General features: G+C 39.0%; 1 protein-coding gene and 1 pseudogene across 1 annotated transcript; one reads left to right on the top strand and one right to left on the bottom strand.

Annotated features, from left to right (window-relative positions):
- The first annotated feature begins 2,579 nt into the window (after positions 1–2,579).
- On the top strand, positions 2,580–2,648 carry LOC111826703 (annotated as a pseudogene).
- Positions 2,649–4,878: 2,230 nt separating this feature from the next.
- On the bottom strand, positions 4,879–5,847 carry LOC106694333 (olfactory receptor 5B3). The gene has a single exon (XM_014458444.1). The coding sequence runs from the start codon at positions 5,845–5,847 to the stop codon at positions 4,879–4,881; it is 969 nt and encodes a 322-aa protein (XP_014313930.1).
- Between the last annotated feature and the right edge of the window lie 7,489 nt (positions 5,848–13,336).

Raw genomic sequence — 13,336 nt, 5'->3', positions numbered from 1 at the left:
AGAAAGGAAGGAAGGAAGGGAGGAAGGAAGGAAGGAAGGAAGGAAGGAAGGAAGGAAGGAAGGAAGGAAGGAAGGAAGGAAGGAAGGAAGGAAGGAAGGAAGGAAAGAAGGAAGGAAGGAAGGAAGGAGGAAAGTTGGGATGAAATAGATTAGAGCAGCAATTTTCAACCTTTTTCATTTCATGGCACACATAAGCTAATTACTAAAATTCTGTGACACATCAAAAAAAATATAATTTTTGGCACTCTGACAAAAAATAGGTATAATTTTGGTTAATTCACTCTGGATAGCTATTGTGTTGACTGTTGTCATTTTTTTTTTTTTTTTTGACAATCTAAGGGAAAAGAGGTTAGTGCCCCTAACTAAATAGTCAGGTATTGCATGTTTTAAAATTTTTTACAGCATGCCAGTTAAAAATTGCTGGATTAGAGTCAGGGACATCAGTATACACTTATGTTTAACTTACTATAGGTATGGTGGATAGATGGCGAATAACCATAAATTACGAATTTATACATAGATAGATACCTCCTACTTCTGTGGGTTAGAGAGATTAGAAATAAAACTTCAGTATCAATGAGCATAATCAGGATTCAAACCTGGGCTTTTAAATGCCATTCTTTAAAAAGGAAAGGAGTTTTTTTGTAGAAATAGTTTATTTTATGTTAGGGGTAGGAAAAATACAAGATAAGCCTAGAGAATTTTGTAGTAACAGAAAGTAAGGGAGTGTTCACACACAAAAAAGGGTGAAGCTTTGTCAAAGGGACTTAGGAACAATCTGAAAGAGCTACGAATGGTAAACGTGGAACAATTTGAGCAAAACCTAATAACCTAGAATTGGTTATGTTCCACAATATAAAATGAATGAGAACACACTAGTATAAATAAATGACTGAGTACATAAATAATTGAAGAAGAAAGAGACAAACCTTGCTGATATGATGTGAAGAGAAAAACACTTCATGTGAGTCTCTGAAAACTCTAACTAACCCCAGTCTCAGCATGAGCAAATGTCAGAAAATCACAACTGAAAGACATTCTGTGAAATACCTGACTAGTATTCTCAACACTGTCAAACTCATAAAAACAGGAAAAGACAGAGAGCTTTTCACAGACCAGAAGAGATTAAAGAGACACAACCATTAATGCAAGAAGAGAAAATGTTATCAGTGGGAAAACTAATGAAATCTAAATAAAATCTGAAATTTAGAAAATAGTATTGTGTCAATCTTGGTTTCTTAGCTATACAAATGTACCCTGTAGGGAAAATTAGTCAAGAATTGTATTAGTTTTCTGTGACTGTGATAACAAATTACCACAAACCTGTAAGCTTAAACAACACATATTTATTCTTTTTTTAAAAATTATATTTTATTTTTATTGTTGACATTATTACAGATGTCCCATTACCTCCCTTTATCTAACCCCCTCCACCCAGACCCCATCCTTCTCTCCATCCAGAAGTCCAAAATCAGTTTCCCTGAACAACAATCAATTGGTTGGAAGAGCTGTGCATCTTCTGGTGGCTTCTGGCATCCATGGTTTGTGGCCACATGACCTGCTTCCAAGGTCACATTGCCTACTCCCCTTTTATCATTTATCTGTGGTCAAATCTCCATGATGCCCTATTATATGTAAGATACGAGTGTCATTATGGTATACACAGATAATCCAAGACTAAATCCTCACTTGAATCACATCTGCACAGTCCTTTTAGGCCATATAAGGTAACCTGAGAAGATTCCAGAAGTTAGGGTGATCTTTTTGCAGACCATTGTTCAGACTGCCGCAGAGTTACATTGAACATCTGAACTGTTTTAAAATTTTTTTCTGTAACTCTAAAATAATTCTAAAGTTAAATAATTATTTAAGATAATAATAATTAGAAATGGTTCCAAGAGGAGAAATTCACCATAAGAAAGAAGTGAATATTTGTGTTATGGTACTGACATCCAAAAGTACCAGCAGGAGAATATTAGCATATCCAAGCACAGTCTTACAGATATTGCAATATTGAAGCCTCTCATTCTATAGAGATAACAAATTAGACAAGGGCATACATTTGTGTCTAGACTTTGTATAGTACAGAGCTCCCTGGGGATCAAAATTAAAAGCATAAGTTTAGGCCCTGTACTAGTATATTGAATGTGCTGTATTTTGATTATTGATATATATTGTCATGTTTATATTCTCTATAGATATTTAGAATCATTTCAGTTCATTATATTTCATATGTATGAAGTATTTTCAAATATAATCAGATACTAAATCTTTAAATAATCTCATATTCAATGCCTTTTTGTGATTTACTAAATAGTATTTGTTGGCTATTTTACTTACCACTTAATGAGACATCACTTCTAAGTAAAATTATAAGATTGTTGCAGATGATTTATTTGCTCATGGGATCCAGGAAATCTTTGTGTATACTAGTAAATATTGACGTGCACACAATGAATGAGAATGTACATAAAACAATTTCAGCAAAGCAGCCTATTAGCTGTGCTTCTTGAAATGCACTATACACCTATCTAGAAAGTTAATGATATGGGGGTGATACACTATAATCATAAATAGAGATCGCTTCTCAGCCTTTTGGCTAAGATCAAGTGTAGTATAATCATAAATAGTTTAAATATTCAACATATTGATACAGTTGGACTCAAACTTAATTATTTTAGTCATTCATTTAACAAAAATTTATTGAGAATTTACTATGAAATAGTCATTTAGGTACTGTGGATTATCTACACTAATAAAAGAGAAAAATGGTAATTGGCGTACGACCGCTACCCTTCTGATTGGCTAATCAGCGTATCCTTATGCAAATTAACTGTCAGCCAAGATGGCGGCCGGCAGCCAGGCAGCTGGAAGCGAACATGAGGCTTCCTTGCTCCCGTGACTGCAGACTCCAACGTTCCCCGCCTCACTTGCCGGACTCTGAGCTGGCAGTTTGAAACATTCTAACAAATATAGCCGGCTGGGATCTCAGAGCTGAAGTTATACATTGTTTCGATTATAGAACTGCAAACAAACCGGCAGCGGAAGCCTCAGAGCTAGAGCCAGAGCTAAAGCTGGCCCAGAAGAAAAAAAAAAAAGAAAAAAAGGAGCGGTTGGGAGCTTCCCGCCAGCCTGAAAGCAGTCAAAACTGCCAGCCTGAAAGCAGCCCTCAGCCCCTCACCCAGACTGGCCAGGCACCCCAGTGGGGACCCCCACCCTGAAGGGTGTGTGACCAGCTGCAAACAGCCATCATCCCCTCATCCAGGCTGGCCAGGCACCCCAGTGGGGACCCCCACCCTGATCCAGGACACCCTTCAGGGCAAACCAGCCGGCCCCCAGGCCTCTATCCTATATAGTAAAAGGGTAATATGCCTCCCAGCACCGGGATCAGCAGAGCCGCGAGGCCTCCTGGCACCAGATCAGCATGACAGGGTGCAGCGCCCAAACCCCCTGATCGCCCTGCGGCTCTGTGTGTGACAGGGTGTGGCGCCCCAACCCCCCCCCCCACGGGCCCTGCTGTGTGTGTGACGGGGTAGAGCCATAACCTCCCCATCGGCCCTGCCCTGAGTGTGACAGTGGTGGCGCCCCAACCCCCTGATCGGCCCTGCTCTGTGTGACAGGGGGCGGTGCCCTAACTCCCCTATCGGCCCTACTCTGTGCGTGACAAGGGGGAGCTCCCCAACCCCCTGATGGGCCCTGCTCTGTGAGTGACAGGGGGCAGCGCCCCAACCCCCTGATTGGCCCTGCTCTGTGCATCACAAGGGGTGGCGCCGCAACCTCCCCATTGACCCTGCCTTGAGTGTGACAGGGGGCGGTGCCCCAACCCCCCAATCAGCCCTACCCTGAGCGTGACTGAGGGTGGCATCGCAACCTCCCAATCCGCCCTGCTCTGTGCATGACAGGGGGCGGTGCCCCAACTCCCCAATCAGCCCTGCTCTGAGCCCGACCAGGGGCTGCACCTAGGGATTGGGCCTGCCCTCTGCCACTCAGGAGCAGGCCTAAGCCAGCAGGTCGTTATCTCCCGAGGGGTCCCAGACTGCGAGAGGGCACAGGCCGGGCTGAGGGACCCCCTCTTCCCCCCCGAGTGCACAAATTTTTGTGCACCGGGCCTCTAGTGTTATAAATAAAACAAATTAAGCTATTGTTTTCATAGAGTCTAAACTCTAGTTGGGAAGATAAATAATAAAAAGAGCAAGTAATTCTTTAATAGGTGATGATTCATAGGGACTATGAAGAATAACACAGAATGAAAGGACATTGTACATGGAAATAAAGAATGACTATTTTATAAAGGTGGTCAGGAAAAAAATCGATAACAGAGTAACATTTAAGCACCAGCCTTAATGGACTAAGAAAACACTCCACACAGGAAAGAGCAAGTACAAATGACGTGGGGAAGGAACATGTTTGGAGTTGTCAGACTGTGAAAAATAGGAAGAAAATCAGTGTGAATGAAGTAGAGTAACAGAATGGGGCAGTAACAAAAGATCATTCAAATCAACAAAAGTACACGTCAAATATCAGCGATAAAAATTACAAAGCATTTCCAGAAGCAAAATGTAAAATATTGTTGATTTCTACTGCAAGGTGAGGTATCCTTCTGGGGTGCATGCATGCACTTTGTTCATAGTCTCCTTTGCAGCCCTATTTTAGTTGTATTTGCATTGATGTGGTAGGAAAAAAATGCATGTAGAATAAGTGAATAAACCAATATCCTTAATAAGGTTTTTGACAAGCAGGACCCATGACATCTTAGCCATCCTTGTTCAGGTGGTACATTTCTGGACATGTTTCCATTATTTTTGAAGAAGAGACTTTTGAATAGGTAAGGATATTACTTTGGGACCTTAATCTTACTGTGGCCTTAATGAAACTAGGTTATTGAACATTGCACAATGTTGAAATCATAATCCTAAAGAAAATAAATTCTGCCTTTGAAACAACCTTCTTGAGTGCACTCTTGACCTCCTTGTTCCTCAGGCTGTAGACCAGAGGGTTCAGCATGGGGATGACCATAGTATAGAACACAGAGGCCACCTTGTCTGTGTCCAGGGAATGACTGGAGCTGGGTTTTAGGTACATAAAGATAATAGTTCCATAGAAGATGGTGACTACAGTGAGGTGAGAGGCACAGGTGGACAGAGCCTTCTGATACCCTGAAGATGAGTGCATCTTTAGGATGGTGACAAATATGAACAGGTAGGAAATCAAGATAACCAAGAGAGCAGAAAGAATGTTGAAGCTTGCCACAAAAACAAGAATCTGCTCACTAATATGCCTGTCTGAGCAAGACAGAGCCATGACTGCTGGAACATCACAGAAAAAGTGATGAACCACATTGGACTCACAGAAAGAGAGACTAAAGGTGTCCCCAGTATGAATGGAGGCATTCAGGAAACCATAGATATAGGAGCCTATGGCCATATGCACACACACACCTGGTGTCATGGTGGTGGTGTAATGCAGGGGTTTGCACACAGCTACGTAGCGGTCATAGGCCATCGAGGACAAGAGGTAATTTTCCACAGTGGCAAAGGCTATAAAAAAGAACATCTGAGTAGCACATGCATTGTAGGAGATGACCTTATCTCCTACAAGGAACCCAGTCATGACTGTAGGAGTGACAGCTGAAGAGTAACACAAATCCACCAGAGACAGGTTACTGAGGAAAAAGTACATAGGAGTGTGGAGATGAGAGTCCAAGAGAATCAGCACCATAATCCCCAAATTTCCAATCAGCGTGACGAGGTAGATAAGAGTGAACATGATAAAGAGGGGGACCTGCAGTTCGGGGTCATTGGTTAGTCCGAGGAGGATGAACTCAGTCACTTCTGTCTCATTCTCCATCAATGCGGAGAATCACAAAATGCTTGGTGGCTCTGAGAACAACAAATGAGTGTGCATACAATATGTATTATTTCATTATAGCAATAACTTGTATTTCAAGATTCTCCAGATAAAAATCATCTTGACAATAAAACTTAGTGCACTCATTGTGTACAGATTTGTATTATGTTGAATCTTAAGGATCTTTATGGAAAAATCTCCCTAATTTTAATGTTTATAAGTTTGTAAATTGAGATATAGAAAACCAAATAACTTGATGAATGGCTTCTTTGGAGTGAATATATCTGCCAATTCACTTTCCCCAAGCCTAGGAAAAGCACATGCATGCTTGCTCACCTGCCAAAAACTGCTCCAGACTCTTGAAAAGTATATTCATTATATCCTCTAAGAACATTATATGTTTACTAGAGGCCTGTGCACAGATTTGTGCACTGGTGGGGTCCTTTGGCCTGGCCTGCGGGGATTGGGCCAAAACTGGCTCTCCAACATCCCCCGAGGAGTCCCAGATTGCAAGAGGGAGCAGGAAGGCCAAAGTACCCCACCAGTGCACAATCGAGGCCAGGGAGGAACTGCGGGAGGGCTCCAGGGCGTGTCTTGCCCGTCTTGCCCAGTCCCAATTGTCCAGACCCCAGCAGCAAGCTAACCTACCGGTCAGAGCATGTGCACCCCTGGTGTTTGGTGCATGTTATAGTGACTGGTTGAATGGTCAAACGGTCAGACACTTAGCACATTAGGCTTTTATTATATAGGATTTGTTATTGCACTCATTTAAATTAGGATGCATAAGAGATTGAATAATTTATTGCATTCAAACAAGTATTAATTGACAAGCCATGCTTTGGATCCAAATCAACTCTTGAATCCACAATGAGTGCTTTCTAAGTCCAATGGTCTTAATTGCATTTAAATCAAATTGAATTCAATTTACAGGTACTCCTTGTCTCTATTGGTCCAAACTAAGTGCTTGGGGGTTTATAGTGTAGTAACTGAGAGATATATGCATAGCAGATGTGGTAGGATAAGTGGAGTAGTAGGGGCATGTATAATCAACATAAGCAATTCTGAAGAGAAGGCAAAGTATCAGATATAGAGCTCTGGCTCTGGGATGAGAGGCATACTAGCCCTACTATTTACAACCTAAGAATCATTAATCCTAACCTAACTCACCTGAACTTTATATAGCCATCTGAAAAATTAAGACAGTAATAAGACCTATTTTATTTACAGTGTTATTGTAAACATTAAAAAACAGACTGATAGGAAGAGATTAACCAAAGAGCATATACGCATATATGCATAGTCCATGGACACAGACAGTAGTATGATGAAAGCCTGGAGTGGGGTTGGGGGTGGGTGGAGAAGGGCAAAGATGGAGAAAATGGGGACATCTGTAATACTGTGAACAACAACAAAAAACCCCCACACAATAAAATGGTGGGTGTTCGACATAGTCTGATGAGTGCAGCTGCAATATTACTATTAGGATGTGATGATGGGCTTAATGTTGGTCTGGGAAAAAATGGGTGGTTGCAGGTCTTTAGTTGTGCATGGGTTTTGAAATTTTAAAACCTTCCTCTTCAATTTGCCTTTTTTCACACTAAGGCCACTGAGATTTTCTATGTCTCCAGTTCCTTTCCTCACCCATAGTTTTGGCTGCTCCAGCTATTATATATGAGCCATCATTTTTCTTAATTCTTTCTTGAAATCTATACTTTTAGCTTGAGATAGTCCTTTTTTTCTTAAATTTATTCGTTCTCTCATTACTGTCATAAGAGAATCACAGAGATCAGTGTCGAAAGTTGCTTGTTTATGGTATGCCTTAAGCCTATAGATCTATTTTGGTGGCAAGTGATATGTTGTAAAATGTTTTATTTGAATCTGTTCTCTGTAGGAACAGTATTTTAAATCTTTTTATTTCAATTTGAAAGGTATCTATCTTCTGCTAACTACTAACATTTTTCTCCTAAAATATTTTAAAAATCTACTTCCTTTTTAAAAAATTTTATTCAATTTATTGGGGTGACATTGGTTAATAAAATTATATAGGTTTCAAGTGTACAATTCTATAATACATCATCTGTATATTGTATTGTGCATTCACCACCCAAAGTCAAGTCTCCTTCCACCACCATATATTCTACCTCCTTTACTGTTTTCTAACCCCCCCCCCACACCTTTCTCCTAAAACTTTTAAAAATTCACTTCCCAAGCCTATTTCATCACAACAGTATGTTCTCCAACCTTAACACACATGACCAATTTTACCATAGAGTACATACTACAATGAATAAGACTTTGTGTGTGGTTGTATGCGTGTGTATGTATGCAGGTGTGTGTGTAAAATAGGTAGTATTATTGTTCCTACTTTACCACCAAGAAAATTGAAGATGTGGGAAGTTATGTAATACTCTAAAATTACACAGCTCATATGAGAAATTCTCCACTTTTTATCTAATCAAAAATCTATGCTGGAAAGCTAGATTGGAAATGACTGCAAAGATGATTAAATAGTTGAGAACAAAGAGAAGTCTTCTTGAGTTCTAGCTAACAAGGGAATAGTTCTTAATCATCTTTTAATTGTACTTAAAAATTATCCAACTTACAAATGATATAGCTGGAATTACTAGTAAAACAGTTTTCATATGGTAGAAAATGCTATGGATTTTTGCTAGGGTTGGGAGGTAGAGTGAATGCTAAAGCCTTTTCAATTTGTATAACAATTTGAGATACCAGGTTTTATAAGCATATTTGTTCATAAAGCACATTTTGAAAGAAATGGTCTGTGTTTGTAGGCATTCAGTGTCTACATATGTAGATGAACTATATTAATGAGCAGCCTGATATTACAACGACAAGTTTAAAATGTAATTTAGAATTTGTTAATTCAGATTAGACAAACTTGTAGTTTAAAATTCATTCCATGCTTTTGCTTTCCTAGCTTATTTGTTAGTTTTTTTTCTCATTTTACTTTCTTTTTTAAATTTAATTTTTCAATTACAGTTTACATTGTAAAGTATATGGTTCTGTGTGTGTGTTTTACATCTAATGAGAGGGTCAACATTTGGTGAACAAGATGAAATTATTACTTGATCAATCACATTATCATCTATATTATTATTTTTTGTTCATTTCTTTAGGGAGGCAGACAAATGTTTCATAAGTCTCAGTAAACTCCCATTTTTGACATTTATACCCCAGTCTCACCTTAGTATTTTAGAAAAACATTGAAAATATCTGTTTTGGCTTCCAAATAACTCAGAGGAAGTATAGCTGTCCCACTGCTTTTCCATGAATTACATTTCTCACTAAAAATATTCACAGCATATAGATACTTACCTGTCTGTTGGGAGTCAATCAGAATATCAGCTGCAGAGTATTAGAGGAACGGTCTCAGGTAGTGGTCATCAGGTTCTAAAGTCAATAAAGCGGGAAACTACCATGTATTCTTTCCATGCTCTTAGTGAAGTCACTTACTTAGTTCTTATAAAATAAACATAATAATATAATATTACCTCTGTCTCATAATTCACAGAACTGTGTCTGTAAATAACAAATAAGGGAAAACCTGTATAACATCTCAATAAGAGATTCTCATTGAAATGTAATCTATGTAATTTTTATCTTAGGGTGTTTTCCCTATGGTTGCAGGCTCATTACAAATCCTAGAATAAGGCTGCTATATACTAACAACTATTAATATTCAGATGAATAAATGATTACCAAATGGATTTAGCATATGAAGTGGTGAATCTAAAATGATGTCACAATGAGTCATATTTCCTGGGATTTGGTGAGAAATATTGTGATGTGGAGCTCTCTGGGAATTTTCACTGAGAGAGCATCTGCAGCCTCTCATCCCACTTTCCCAGGAAAGATGAAATTAAACTGCCTGTGTGGACATGCTGATTATTTTCATTGTACATACTTGTTTTTCTATTACTTGTCTTTTCTTGTTATTTTTGTCAATTTATAATTAACTAGAGGGCCGGTGCACGAAATTCAAGCACTGGGAGAGGAGGGTCCCCTAGGCCTGGCCTGTGCCCTCTCACAGTTTGGGACCCTTCAGGCGATGTCCAACTGCCAGTATAGGCTGTATCCTTAGGGGATCAGGCCTAAAGCGGCAGTCAGACATCCCCTGAGGGATGTAGCAGTGCGCCAAGTGGCAGGTGGCCAAGAAGGAGCCTGAATCTGGGCCGGGTGCCACTAGCACTCATACCTGCCCTCTGCACCTGCTGCTGCTGCTTGGTAGTGCTGCCATGGAGTTGGGAGACGCTCCCACCGCTGCAGCTGCCCTCACCAGCCATGAGCCTGGCTTCTGGCTGAGCGGAACTCCCCCTGTGGGAGTGCACTGAACACCAGGGGGAAGCTCCTGCATTTAGCATCTTCCCCCTGGTGGTCAGTGCACGTCATAGCTACCGGTCCAGTTGTTGCAGTTGTTCTGTCGAAAGGGTCGCTTAGGCTTTTATATATATAGATGTATAGTTTGCATACAGTAATATCCACAATTTTAGTGTACAGTTCTAAGAGTTTTGTCAAATTGGTATTCAAGAAACCGCTTTTACCTAAACAAATTCCTATGATCTTTTGGAAAACCCCTTCTCTTACCTTCCCTTGCAAACAGTAAACAGTTTGGGCCAAATAATTTTGCCTTTATAAGAATGTCCTTATCTGTAACCTAGTATATATACTATTTGAGTCTGTCATCTTTCACTTAGCATTTGAGGTCCATCCATATTACTACCTGTGTCGTAATGAAATATTTCTTATTGCAGAGTAGTATTTATATTATATGAATATTATAAATTGCTTATTCTTTTTCATAGTTGAGAAACGTTTATGTTAGATTTAGGGTTTGATCATTATAAATAAAGTTGATATAAACATTTGCCTGAACATTTTTGTATAAACATGTTTTCGTGTCATTTGGGTAAATATCTAGGAATTGGATTGCTTGGTCATATGGTATATGTTTATTTGAATGAGGAACTGAAAAAAGAGAGAGAGAGAAAATGCTAAACTGTTTTTCTGAAAACATTTCTTTTTAAAAATTATTTTTATTTTCCACCAGCAATCCATTCAAATTGTTTTACATCTTTATCAGCACTTGATATTTTAAAGTTAATTTTGAATCCTACTACATTGCCAAATTCATTTATTAAATCTAGTAGTTTTATGGTAGAGTCTTTAGGGTTTTTTGTTTTTGTTTTTGTACAATACCATGCCATCTGCAAATAATGATAGTTTACTTCCTCCTTTCTAATTTGGATGGCTTTTATTTCTTCTTCTTATCTGATCACTATGTTTAGGACTTCCAGAACTATGTTGAATAAAAGTGGTGAAAAAGGACAACCTTATCTAGTTCCTATTTTTAAGGGAAATTCTCTCTCTCTCTCTCTCTCTCTCTCTCTCTCTCTCTCTCTTTCTTCCCTCAGAAAAGCTGGGCTGTACCTGACGGAAGAAGGAACTGACATGGATAAAATAAAATTGCTCTTTTCCTCAGTTTCAATGTAGCTGTTTTTCAGTTCTGCCCTTATCTTAGGTACTGCAACTTCTTAACTGTATTTCAGATCTCTTGTAAAAAAATTTTGGTCCAAATATTGTTGCTAAGTTGGTGTATCTGTGGGGAGATGAAGGCTGGGACTTCCCATTCTTCATATTGCTGATGTCACGCTAATAAATCACTTTACAGCGGTTCTCAACCTGTGGGTCGCGACCCCTTTGGCGATCCAACGACCCTTTCACAGGGGTTGCCTAAGACCATCCTGCATATCAGCTATTTACATTACCATTGATAACAGTACCAACATTACAGTTATGAAGTAGCAATGAAAATAATTTTATGGTTGGGTCACAACATGAGGAACTGTATTTAAAGGGCCAGAAGGTTGAGAACCACTGCTTTAATAGAATGAAGGATAAAACACATGATCATCTCATTAATTCATAAAGAGCATTTGAAGAAATGCTCTTTATGAGTGTTCTTCCAGGGATTTGTAAGAAAGTTGAGTAGACAGGGCAAAAAACTGCCTCCAAGATTGGAGAGACAGGCAGGTGAATACAGGGAGTCACAGCTTACCAGAGGAGACACTCATGAACAGAGAATGCCAAGTGAACCAGCATCAGGATAGGAAAACCTAAACTATATTGAAAAATTGTTGGAGGCTCAGGGTGGACAACTCTGAGAATTAAAGGTGGTGGGAGATAAAATGACAAAAGGTTTTCCACATTTTGTAAGATTCACCTCCAGAAACTCAATCATGTTTTCACAGTAGAAACTATAGAAAAATCCCCTTGGGCTGCTTGTAGAGGGAGGGGGAAGAAATCATTGTAATTTAAATTATCCAGACCAGGAATTTAAATAACTACCATTTATATGCTAAGGGTTCTAATGGATAAAGTAGACAGCATACAAGAACAGATGGAAAATGTAAGCAAAGAGATAAAAGTCACAATAAAGACCCAAAATGAAGTGCTAGACTGACACTACTAAACTTCAAGACTTACTATAAAGCTACAGAATCAAGACAATATAATATTGGTGAGAGAATATACAAATAGATCAATGGAACAGAACAGAGAGCCCAGTAATAAACCTGTATATGTGTGACCAATTGATTTTTTGACAAAGGAGCAAAGACAAAAAAATAGAGAAAATTCTTTAGGTGCTAGAACAACTGGACATCCACATGCAAAAAATAATGTACCTAGACACAAACCTCACACCCTTCATAAAAAATTTACTCAAAATGTATCATAAACCTAAACGTAAAACTATCGAACTCATAGAAGATAACAGGGAAAAAACCTAGATGACCTTAGGTATAATGATGACTTTGTAGATACAACACTAAAGGCATGATTCACGAAAGAAACAATAAGCTGGATTTCATTAATATAAAAAATTCTCTGTGAAAAACAATGTCAAGTGAGTAGAAAAGCAACCACAAACTTAGAGAAATACTTGCAAAATGACTTATCTCATAATAAATGGTCATCCCAAATACAAAAAAGAACTCGTAAAAAATTCAAAGGGAAGGTGTGAGTGGGTGGGTGGGAAGAGATCCATCAAAGAACTTGTATGCATATATGCTTAACCCAGGGATAGAGACAATAGGGTGGTGAAGGTCTGGAGGGGGAGGGGAGCGGGCTAGAAGGAGTCAATGGGAGAAAAAAGGGAACATGTGCAGTATTTTCAACAAAAAGATTTAAAAAAACGATAAAAGTAAAAACAAACAGGAAGAAAGCAAAAAAAGTAATAAAAAAAAAAGCCAAACAACTTGATTATAAAACAGGCCAAAGAATTTTTTCCCTTTCTTTCTTTTTTTTTATTGTCTAAAGTTTTACATTTGTCTTCTTTTTCCCCAATCGACCCCCCCCCCCAGTCATTCCCACCCCAGGCAAGCCCCCACCCCTCAGTGCCTGTGTCCATTGGTTATGCTAATAGTGCATGCATACAAGTCCTTCAGGCCAAAGACTTAACAGACACCTC

This window comes from Myotis lucifugus, unplaced genomic scaffold (genome assembly GCF_000147115.1).
Source record: "Myotis lucifugus unplaced genomic scaffold, Myoluc2.0 scaffold_97, whole genome shotgun sequence".
Lineage (NCBI taxonomy): Eukaryota > Metazoa > Chordata > Mammalia > Chiroptera > Vespertilionidae > Myotis > Myotis lucifugus.
This window is presented reverse-complemented; position numbering and strand designations above follow the sequence as displayed.